The sequence below is a fragment of the Nelumbo lutea genome, chromosome 1, assembly GCF_056320005.1.
Source record: "Nelumbo lutea isolate HS-2025 chromosome 1, American lotus-T2T, whole genome shotgun sequence".
NCBI classification, from domain to species: domain Eukaryota; kingdom Viridiplantae; phylum Streptophyta; class Magnoliopsida; order Proteales; family Nelumbonaceae; genus Nelumbo; species Nelumbo lutea.
The window spans coordinates 120,881,019-120,893,650 of NC_142684.1; the positions used below are offsets into that span (position 1 = coordinate 120,881,019).

Sequence of the window (12,632 nt, forward strand, 5' to 3'; positions counted from 1 at the left end):
TATATATATTAAAATCGATCCTGCCATGTTAGCAGCCCTCTCCTATCAGGAAACCCCCATTCTAATTTTCTATTTTTTTATTTTTCTTATTTTTTTAATCCACGTAATTATCCCACATCCAATCAATCTTTTGTGAAATAAAGTGGAGCCGGAGACGTTTGGACTTCCCGAGTGTCTCCTGCCCATGTATGCCATTAATCCCACCTACAATACACTATTTAAAATTTCACATCGAAGTGCTTATTTGAATTTCAAACTTGGTCAAAAATCCATTAATTTTTGGCAGCCTTCCCCATGAATCTCCTTAATTTGGGCTATAATAGGCAAACCACAAAATTTCCATGAATTTCTGTGATCTTTGTCACTAATTCCATTAAATTAAGACCCCCCAAATAAACCACAACACACAAAACTAATATTATAATACTCTATTGGAAAGGATGGAATCCTGCTCAGTGCTCACCTGATTGATCCTTAGCATTCAATATGTTGCACACAAACATACCTAACGAGTCTCTGTTTCCATATGAATTTGGATGCTAAGATTCAGATTCATTCTCACTTCCATATCTTATCTTTCACACTCGACCCTTTATAGATTAGAGGATGATCCAAAACAAGGTTTACTGAAAGGGAAGCATGCCTGTTTGTAATAACAATAACAAAACCATTTCTCCTTCATTATACAGTAATTATTAAAAAATTAACAGTAATTATTTTTATAATTAACATTATTTTTATAATGTTTAATAATTAATATTAGTGTAGAAAATACAGTATTTAATTTACACTATTTAATTATAATTCTAAGTAATTATCAGAAAATCAATAGTAATTATTTTGTATAATTAACAAAAGTCAACATATGGTAATTTTATAATTAACGGTATTTATTATGAATTAACACTAATTTACAGTATTTTCAATAAATACAGTATTTATTAATTGACTGTATTTATTTATTTTTAAATACATTAAATGGTAATTATTAAAAATTGCAGTATTTATTAATTAACAGTATTTTCAATAAATACAGTACTTAGTTAATTAACAGTTTTTATTAATTAATATTAAATACAGTATTTAGTTATAATTAATGAACAGTATTTATTACTTAACAGTATTTAATTATATTTAACAGTAGTTATCAGAAAATTACCTTTATTTACATTTAAATAATTAACAGTAATTACATTGATGTAATTATTTATATAATTATCAGAAAATTAACAGTAATTATTTATATAATTAACAAAAAATCAACATTTGGTTATTTTAAAATTATCAGAAAATTACATTTAAATAATTACTGTATTTTTAGTAATTAGCAGTATTTATTAATTAGAAGTAATAGTAATTACAGCAGTTATTACAAACAATGTATTTATTTTAATAATTAATAGTATTTAATATAATGTATTTATTAATGAACAATAATTTAATAATTACAATATTTTTCATAATTACAGTATTTAATTAATTAACAATATTTTTAATAAATACAATATTTTGTTAATTACAGTATTTGTATAAAAATAATGTATTTATTAAATAACAATATTTTCAAAAAAAGTAACCAAAAACATTGTAACTATGTTTCTGAAAATCCGAAAATATGTAATTAACAATATTATCAGAAAACTAAAAGTAATTATTTTTATAGTTAACAGTAATTATTTTATAATTAAAAAAAAATCATAACATATGGTTATTTTATAATTAACAGTAATTATTTTAAAATTTTATATTTAATTACATTATATGTTATTTTATAATTAACAGTAAATATTTTTAAAAAAATTACACTTAATTATATTTATATAATTACAGTATTTTTAATAATTAGGTATGGCAATTCATGCTTTGATATAGTGACAAGTGAATGCAACATTTAAACTAGGGATGGCAATTTCTACCCTATTCGGTGGGTACCCATCCCTACCCTCCCTAACAGCAGCAACGGGGCAGGTTTTTTTGCTTGAAGAATGGGTTTTGAGGTTCTGCAACCCATACAAGTACGGGTTGGTTTAATTAATAGTATTTTCATAATTACAGTATTTTTAATAATTAACAGTATTAATTAATTACAGCATTTATTTATTACAATTTTGTGTTTAGAATGCTTGGTGTAGATTATTTGTGTTTTTATTGTTGCCATCTATTTGAAAATACTTGCTTTATTTATGTGATTGATGTGTTTCCAATTTGTTGTTGCAATTTTATTAGATACTTTGTGTTTTTTAATGTTGCCATATATTTGAAAATGTTTGGATTATTTATGTTATTTATGTGGTTGATGTGTAATTAAATTTTATTTTGTTATTTTCAATTTGCTGTTGCAATTTTATTCCATAAAAACAAAATAATGATAATAATAATAATAATAACATTATTAATTAATTAACAATATTAGAAAATTATGGTATTAATTAACTAAAAATATTAATTACAGTATTAATAGTATTAAAAAATACTGTATTTATTGAAAAATATAGTATTTATTGATTAATAGTAATAGAAAAATTCAGTATTAATTAATTAGCATTATTAATTGCAGTATTTAATTAAAAGTATTTATAATTGCAATATTTTTCATAATTTTTAATAACTAAAAGTATTTTAAAAAATATTGTATTTATTAATTAACAGAATTAATTATAGCACAGCACGACTTGCACTTTGAGTGGGTCACATGCGGGTCATGTCGTGTCGGCCCAACACGACCCAATTTACACCTCTACTTAAACCCACCCAATACTGGGGACGGGGGGAGGAAATTCGAGGATTCCCCATCCTTAATGAGGAGTGGGGTGCCTTACCCCTGAACTCGCTCAACATTGAGGAATGGTTGCCTTGCTCTGAACCCGTCTGACACTGGGGACAGGGTAGGGATGGGGTAGAGTGTCTTGACTATGGGGCAAGGACAGGGATGGGGTGCCCAGCCCTGAACCCAACCCATTGCCATTCCTATATAATTGTTAATTATTAGTGGAATTAATAAAAAATGTTAGCTTTTGTAATTATTTTATTTATTTAAAATTAATCAAAATTTCATTTAGAAAAAATAAAAATCATTAAATTACTACAAATTATTAATAAAACTAAATTTATTAAAAAATATTTGTTCATATTCAATTAACAATAATTATTTTCTATAAATCAACATTAAATGAAATATAAAATTATTAAAATTTTAGATATTAATAACAACTTTAAATACTTTTAGTTAATTAACAACAAATTTTGATTATTAATTTAATATTAATTAATAGTAAATAAAATTGTTAAATCTTTCAGATTTTCTCGTGCATCACACGGGTCCCCGCTAGTTTATATGCATTTCTTGATGTATCCAAGCATCTCCATGTTTTTTCATCCGTATCCATGCGTTTCCAAAGCGTATTTGTACCCTATCCATATCCAATTGGTCTGATACAATACTTGATAACGATACTTGAATCCTTTGTGAGATCTAGTTGTTGGATCACTGACATCAACCCCACCAGCTACTGCATGATTAGCCCATGTAGAAAATGGACCATGGAGATCATAACAAAAATTCACCGAATGTCCTTCCCTGCCACAGTGGGTACACTTCCTAGTAAAGTTACATTTTCCTTTACCACGGCCTCCCCTTGAGTCACGACCACCACCACGGCCAAACACGGAACCACCACGACCTCATCGAGATCCATGTCCTCCCCCCCCCTCTAGTACCGCGTCCACCTCCTCTGGCTACTCTCTGTAGAACCCAAAGAGATCCTGTGAGCCTTGCAAATACTTCCTTGAGTGTAGGAAGAGTAGAGCCACCCAATATTTGGGCTCTAACTGGTTCATACTTTGATTTCAGCCCCACTAAGAACCTAGTGACATCCAGTTGCTCCCTCTGTTGTTGCTGAACCTTAACATCCGGAGTTGGGGGATGATAGACATTTAATTCATTTATGAGGTTTTTCATACTGGCATAGTACTCTTCTAAGGCTTTATTCCCTTACTATAGATCAAAATACTCCTAATAGAACTGATATACCCTCGTAGTATTATCCTGCCCAGAACAAAGCTTCTTGGCATGTATGTCCTTAGTTGTATCTAAGAACATAAAGTTGGCACTTATTTTGGGTTCCATACTATTCCATAACCATGTCATGATTTGGGCATCTTCCTTTTCCCAGTCATCAAACCCTGAAGAGTCGGTTGATGGTTTATCTTCTTTCACATGCTTCATTTTCCTCTTTGCCTTGAGAAAAACTTCCACTGACTTGGACATGGCACATAATTCTCACCATTAAGTTAAATTGAAGTCATCTACACACCTAAATAGTCAGAGGGAATCACCACACTAGGTTTCTGATCACTACAACCATCTCCAATTGCTGCCATGATGCCCTCCCAATGCTACTTCTAATGCTAAATCCCCAGTCACCAACCGAATACTGCTGTCAGGAGTTTGATGTTCCAGACACTACAACAATCTCCAAACACGGATTATAGGCTCACAACCAGTCACAATCAATCACTACTATGTAAACTACCATTCAGATTAAAGAACAAAAGGTAAACCAGTATTCAGACAACAACAACAACAACAATGCAAAAAAATGATGTAGACAATTCGGCCATTCCTTCCACCACAAACACACAAACTTTTGTTCTTATTCACACCACTACTGATTACACAGAACCATAAGCCACATTGACAGTAACTCAGTAACTCACTAACCACATACGAGCCCTCTTGAAGCTGCTCAATAGAGGGTGAGCATCACAAGCACTACCACATGACCATAGCTATAAACACAGCCTGTTCTTGGACCTTTTTGCCAAGAACCAAGGCTACAAACAACCTAGTTCTTTAGGTTCTGATCAGTCCGAGCAGATTTTGAAGTTTTTTCAACCCAAAAATACTAACACAAAAAAAAAGTAACCAACCTCAATGGAGAGCTTCAGTCGACCATCCACTTAATTCTGAAGTTATTTTCTTGAAAAGCAATCAAGTTCTGGGCAGAGGAAGAAGGACCGAAGTGTTCTCGGACCTAGGTCGAGTCTGTGTTCTCCATTCTCAGTCCAGGAAAAAAAAGAGTCAGGATCAGAGAGGAGTAGACTTAGCTGATACAATGTTTGTTCAGTGGCTTCTACAGTTCAAACCAGAAAAAGTGAAGAAGAAGAACAAATCAGTCAAACTTGGTAGCCTAAACCCTACCAGTCAACCATAATGTGGATTAGGGGTTTAATTAAATACAAAGACTAAACTGCCCCCACTTAAGTATGGGACAGGAAGTCTAATTAGAACTGCCACATAAGTACATAACTTAAACTGACTGAAAAGACTAATCTACCCCTCATTCGGCTAACTCTAACAAACCTCTTTTCCATCTCAGTTTTTTCTAGTTCTGATTCTCTTCTTATTCTTTCTGGGTTTGTCGTTGAACCGTTCTCTGGTGTTAGCAGTCGCCGGTGTTAACAATCATCAGACTCCATGAACTCTGGCGAAGAATAGACGATTCAGGTGAAGAAAATGGGGGAGAAAGAGAACCAACTCGTCTCCATATTCACCACATTTCTCTCGCTCACTAGGTAAAGAAAACAGATGTTTTATGTTTTATGTTTTTCCATTTCTTTTTACCAGCTTTTGGTGAAGACATTGAAAGAAGTTATATATATATATATATATATATAAAGAATTAATTAGATGAATATTAGTTGTTGTACGCTAGATGGTAGCATATTTATCTCACCGGAAGAATGATCAGGTCATATATTGAGTCAGTAACACTATCAATGGTCTTGTCGGCAACAATTCTTGTGTCTTGAGATCCAACAATTTGCACAGATTTTTCAACTGAAGCAATTACAACATCTGCTTTAGCACGTCTTAGAATATCAACCACAGTTACCACTTCAATCTCTTCAGTACCATTTGCAACTGGAATAAGAACCTGCAAAGTAGATGAATGATAAGAATTATTTTAGGTAGCTTTTAATAAGAAAGGTAGCTGATGAACAACTCCACAACAGCACAATGAAAGCATTTCTGTCACAATGGACAAAATTAGTCCTCATCCTGACATCCCACTATAAATGTTTCTCTTCTGATTCTGAATAAAGAGAAAATTAGAATAAAGATACAAATTTGGAAAAGATGAGTTGCAAAATCATTTAACAACTTCCAGAAATACCAACTGGCAAAACAATCAAATTTAGCTCCAAAGAAAATGATTTCTTTCTGTAAAACCACAGGTACAATTCAACATACAAATGAGATTTGTAGAGCAACTTATACAACGATCACAAACTTTTTTTTTTCAGAAAGTCGATTAACTTCAAGCCAGGGACATCAATGATTGGCACACTTTTTTCTTACCTGAGACAATTGATGGACAAGTTTAGATAGTGGATGCACTGATATCATCATAAGCATGTACAAGGAGTCTATGACTTCAATGGCATCTTTACGCTTGCCATATACTGAGAATAGTGATCAACTATATTTCATTACTCTATGTTTTACAGTTCCACAAAGGATTCCATTCTCCATAGCCAAGAAAGGAAATGGTGGATACACAGACAAGGCTAAGCTGATGCTGTCTCTGCAGCTCTGTCATGCACAATTGGACATCAGAATCAGAGTTGGATTGAGCATACGTTAAGGGTTATCTAAATTTCACTCCATAGAACCAACTAATAGATGAAGAAGCTATTCACAATTATCTCATTGGCTGCCCTATGGGTGAAAAAAACATGAATTGTCCACAGAGATGGTTGAATAGAAGAATGGTTTTAAGAGCTTGACCAGACTGGAAAGTGGAAAAAGGGTCAACTGGCCCCACAACAGTTAAATTTGTTATTCAATTTAATGAATAAAAAATGGTTAGATTAGGAATCAATTCCATACATCTTTCTTTTCGCATAATGGACTTTTCCTAGCTCCTAATGGAAGTGAATTATCTTCCATTATATCTCAGTTACCTACAATAAGAAAATAATTCCCTTAGTGGACCTCTCATCAGAGTGTTGTTTCATCAAGATCCAAATTCAATTCATAATGATGATGTAATTTTGCAATCCCCAAATGACTTCTTGAAGTCTTGTAGGCTGTTTTTGGTCTTGGAAGTGAAAATGGAACTGCATTCCACTCATGACCCAATTCCACAGGATTCAATGACCCCCACCACTCCAATGCACATGCACAACTTCAAGAACTGTGAAATAATACATGCAGAATTGAAGGCTTAAAATCTGTTAGCTTCTGAATTTCAGTCCATCATGAAGTCAAACACAAAACAGCAGATTTAAGGAACTTTGATATTGGCTATCCTGAAATTCACCTATTCCATTTCCATCTTGATCCAACTACAATCTTAGGCTTGTGCTATACTATAGTGTGTGTTCGACTTCCTGGGTCATAGGTGACAAAATAAACAAGTTGAAAGAAAATTATTTGACCATGCAGCTAATCAGTGTACTTGAAGTGTCATCTAGGAGTCTTAAAGGCCAATTGCTTTGGGCAGGCATATAATAAACATCTCAATATGGGTAAATAAGTAATTGTGTCCCTTTATATACTAATCAGAATGCATGTTAATCCATTTTTACAAAGAGCTAAAAGTCGGGCTCATAATCCCTATGTATACATGTATGTTTCACTTTAAACCAGGAAGGTTATATAAAAACGGTGAGTTTCCTTTTGAAAAACAAGTTTAAATTGTCATTCGGTCATTTGCTGAGTTAATTTTTATTATTAACATGTAATTGTATGATACTAATGTACAGTTATATACATATATTGTAAGATATGTACATATTTATCCATTCATCTTTGTCACCTAGGCAATGCTTCAGTTCCTTGCCTATGCATAAACTTGCCCTTGCTAGGACAAAACACCAAGGTATAGTCTAGCTGTCTTAGCTGCATAGCAGCTAGGGGTGTGCAAATGGGTAGGTTCTACCTGGAACCGAATGGAACTGACCTTGAACTGGCCATGAGCTGACCCTACCCAATCTGTTACAGAGTAGTGTCTGGTTCCAAATTCTTGGAACCAACCCCCACCCAGGCTGGTTTCAGGGTCTAGGGGTTTACCCTACCTGAACCGACCCGATGATCCGGCCTTGGATGGCCTTGGTGGAACCTGCCTTGGAACTGAACTTGCCTTTAAATAAACCCCAAAATACTTTCGGGGATGTGAAGATTTGAACCCAAGCACTCATGCTTACAAAAGCCATGGTCTCACTTGACCATTGAGTTACTTAAGTTATTAGATCATTTGTTTTCATTTTAATATTTGAATGTGTACAATACGTAATGTAAAACTGTAAAAGGTAATATTTACAAAGTTTAAATTTAAATTATAAGTTTTGAACCATATAATGATAATCTACATATTAAGTTACTCAATTTAATCGATAAAGATAATATAAGTTTTAAACTATATATTATATTTATTGAAAATCAAGTGTTTTTTTTTTAAGGGTGGGGGAGCAAAGAAATAATGAGTTTCACAGGTAGCCTTGGAACTACCTTCACAGGGTAGGCTCCGGTTCCAAAAACCTGGAACCAACCCCTACAGGATAGTTTCCAGGTTCTGCCATGGAACAGAACCGAACCGACCCATGCTCACCCCTAATAGCAGCAAAGCTGATTATGGAACTAGTAAAGACTGATTCTGTGCAAAGTGAACACTAAAAGGGAAACAGGTTAGGCAAATATAACATGATGTACATACTTAACCTTTAGCGAATACAAACATGATGCATGTAACCGATCCGAAATGGTTGAGATAAGGTTTTGAAGTTGTATGACATAGATGGAAAGGATGGATCAAAATATAAGTGGAAATAAATCATCGCCATCATTTAAGCCTTATCCTAACTATATGGAGCTGGCTACATGAATACTGTTTTGCAAATATAACATGATGTACATACTTAACCTTTAGCAAAATACAAACATGATGCATGTAACCGATCCGAAATGGTTGAGATAAGGTTTTGAAGTTGTATGACATAGATGGAAAGGATGGATCAAAACATAAGTGGAAATAAATCATCACCATCATTTAAGCCTTATCCTAACTATATGGAGCTGGCTACATGAATACTGTTTGGACATTCTGTTCTGTTTAGTGTCATGTCCATTGTTAACACAATATAGGATATCTCAATGGTGAGTTTGAAATCAGCTGGTTTGAGATTTAAGAGAAAAAAATGTTGGTTCTAATATTCCATTTCTTTTAAAAGAACGTTTACTTTTCTGATCTATGATCTATTGCAAAAAAGGTCATAGTAATGGCATAAACCTACCAGTCTTCTGCTGTACCATGGTGTCTAAGAGTAACTCCAATTTTTTTATAAATAGAGTAACTCCAAATTTCAGTGAACTAGAATATAATGTAATAGAGATCTTCATGCTCTGAATTACCATGAATAGCCTTTGTTACAAAAACATTTGAGTTGGCATCATGCTTATCTAGTTAAAAGTCCAAAAATACAGTGGTAAACTTTACAACTGTAGCACTTGCTAGATATTAGAATCACCATACCTATTTCTTGCACAAAGATCCTAATGATAATAAGGAAATTTCTAACATATGCTCAAAGGTTGCATTCTAGTTGCACAGAACAAAAGCCTAAACCAGGAAGAGAGAGGAAAAAGAAATCCCTAAATTTGAATTGTAACTGAATATAGAAACAAAGGAAAGGTTCTTTGAATAAAAAAAGACATAATACAGTGAATAAACAACCAGACTCTGGTATGTAAGCAAGAACATATAAATGATTTTTTTATCAAAAGAACATATAAATGATCCCATAGAGTAGAATGCAAATAAATAAATAAAATACTTACATGAGGGATATGGCCAACAGACCACTCAATTTTGTTGAATTCTTCCTTTCTAGGATTATCTTCATGAGCATGGAACAGCTACATCAGAAAAGCATCATCAGCATAAGATGAATTGTCCTGGAGTTTGCAGAAAATGTGAGAAACTGTAACTGGATTTATGTGCAAAGATCTGTTATCAAAGAACTTCTGGCAGGATTTTATGTATTTTGGCACTTAATAGCTTTACAGTATATTCATAATTGACCTTATGCTGCCCAGTAAAGCTGTATGCTTCACTGTAAAATTGTTGACAGTAAATATGGAAGAACAAGAGAGATTGAAAATGTCTAGAACCTTCTAATCTGCACAAAGTATCCTGCTCGGTATCTAAATTTAGGAGTAAAATGGTTATGCAACGCTGGAAGGATACTTAATATATATATATATGTGTGTGTGTGTGTGTGTGTGTGTGTGTGTGTGAAGGCTTGTAATGCTCACAAGACACACCAAACTCTACAGCTTCAAGGGGCCTCAGGGACTGAATATCAAAACATTGAGGATATCAAATATTGCATGAATAGCCATCGACTTCAAAGCAAACCAATGAACAATTCAACATTTTTTCCTATATCTAATTCAAATTCTCCAATCTCTTACATTTCTGTATTCTTTCAATGAACATTACTTGGTGTAATGGTAAAATCTCATGTTAACAAGCATGATAATGAAGGCTCAAGAAACAAGACCTGCCACTTTGTGCAAAAGTCTGATAAAGGTTAGACCCGTATCCAGTACATCCCTCCTAGGAGTTCGGATAGCTGGAACCAACAATGGGTGATGGCATTTTTTTGTTTAACCAGGAATAGAAGAACTATATATCAATATGTAGCATAAATCCCTTAATGTGGCTCAAAAATATTAAATTTTAATAAAAGCAACCATAAAAGGACATAGTTACAACACTTACTAGCGTTCCTTCAACCTCTTTGGCAGTAGAGACCCCAAAAAGTTGTTCTACTAAAGATAGAGCAAACTCAAAAGCTGTTCCAGGGCCACGGCTGGTTGTAAGCTCTCCAGACACTTGGTTGTTGGATTTAACTGCCCAGAACGTTGGAAGCTTATCCATAAACGCCGGATGACAAGTTGTCTTGCAGTAGCAAACTATATCAAAATGAGCCCACCAACATAAATTGATTTACAGAGAATTTAAGCTAACCCCAAAGGAAAGCTCCTACGCACAAAGAATAAGAGATCATACCTGTTTCCTCTTAAGAAGACCCCACGGTTGAAGTGTGACTGCTGGAGCAGCACAGATGGCACCATATAACCTTTTCTCTTCAGCTTGTTTGCACGTAATCTTTCGAAGGATTTCACAGTCTCTGAGTCGTGCAGAGCCGGGCATTCCCCCCTAAAAGAAATAAACAAATAAAATAAGGGGCGTATCTCCATGAACATTGCGACATTAACCATCAAAAATAGAAGTTCGCAAGAAGAGCTATTACAATTGGTTTTTTTAGTAAATATACAATTAGTAGCTATTTGGATGGTAGGTTATTGGATAAGGAAAAGAAGAAATGGTTAGTCAATCTCAGCATAACCTATGAAAAGATATAATCCAGTTAAAATGAAATGCAGAACTAGAAGACTCACCGGCAAAGCAATGAGATCGAAGATGTCGTTCGAGCAGGTTGAGATGCAGGTGTCAGCGACCAACCTGGTTCCAGAGGAGGCTTCAACCTCGAGCTGCGACTCGACCGATGCAACGAGCACGTCAGCGCCAGCCCGGCGTAGAACACCGACTAAGATAACGGCTTCCATTTCCTCCGTGCCGAATCCAATTGGAACTAGAACCTATGGCAAAATGAAGAAAGAGATTAAAACACTTCGGAAGTTAAAACCTAGTTTTGTTTCCTTCTTAAGAGTTCAGGGTTTAGGGATATTGGGTCAAAAGAGAGGAGTTAGGAGAAACCTTCCTTTTAGGAGGGAGAGCAGCGGGCGTTGTCGTTGGAGTGAGAGTGGTTGTTGATTTTGACGTGCGTATAGAGAGAGAGCTCCTTCGCTGTTGAGCAGCGAGAGGTTTAAGGGATGACGAGCGAATTCGCGTGGGCGCTGGAGCAATTGGTTGATGTTGCAGAGACGGGGACTTGAGGGGAGAAGGTGGGAGAAGAGGAAGACATTCCATCTTCAGGCAAAACGCAACGTCCATTGGCATCACACTATCACAAAACCATCATCAGTCATCACCATATGCTAGTGCTTACCGCATACAGGGGTCAGGGGCGAGCTGAGTTGCGAGTTCCGACTTCCGAGTTAGAGCGCAAGGATTAATGATTTATGCTCCCGCTCCAAAATTTCACACCTCCCGGCTCTCACCTCTCACTTCAGTCCCGCCGCAGGTACGCTACCTTATCCATTTAAAGAAAAGCCACCGGATATTTTTCGGTTCTGGTTGAACCAAAGTATGGTCTATTGTCTTTCGGGGCGACCTGAACAATGGACAATCCCTCGGCCTCGGCCGGTCGGAAAAAAATTTGGGTAAATTAAAAATAGGGCAAATTTATTAAACTAGTCTTATGGTTAATTACTTAAGTTAATTGACTAACTCTATTCTTACTATTTATATATTGTCTTAGGGCTTGTTCGTTTCCTTTTAATTCTTATCTATTAGAGGAATCCTTTTTAAATTTAAGAGAAAAATGGTTGTTTGTTTCCTCTTATCTCTCTCTTAAAGTGCAATCATATAACATTTTATTTTCTAATGATACCCCCAAAAAGGCAAACAAAACTCTAATATATGGGGTCAAATGGATAT

General features: G+C 34.6%; 1 protein-coding gene across 6 annotated transcripts in view; it reads right to left on the reverse strand.

Annotated features, from left to right (window-relative positions):
- Positions 1 to 12,216, reverse strand: part of DJ1C (Class I glutamine amidotransferase-like superfamily protein) — a 28,802-nt gene extending 16,586 nt beyond the window's left edge. For 4 of the 6 annotated variants that reach the window (XR_016112252.1, XM_088982188.1, XM_088982204.1 and 1 more), the window contains exons 1-6: positions 11,790 to 12,075; positions 11,471 to 11,671; positions 11,079 to 11,228; positions 10,788 to 10,967; positions 9,842 to 9,919; positions 5,736 to 5,936 (exon numbers count right to left, since the gene is read on the reverse strand). Coding sequence is in view for 5 of the 6 variants with exons in the window: in XM_088982188.1 (XP_088838314.1) it covers positions 5,736 to 5,936; positions 9,842 to 9,919; positions 10,788 to 10,967; positions 11,079 to 11,228; positions 11,471 to 11,671; positions 11,790 to 12,032 (1,053 nt within the window). In the remaining variant the exon portion in view is untranslated. The other 2 variants (XM_088982194.1, XM_088982181.1) reach the window with 2 other exon arrangements.
- Between the last annotated feature and the right edge of the window lie 416 nt (positions 12,217 to 12,632).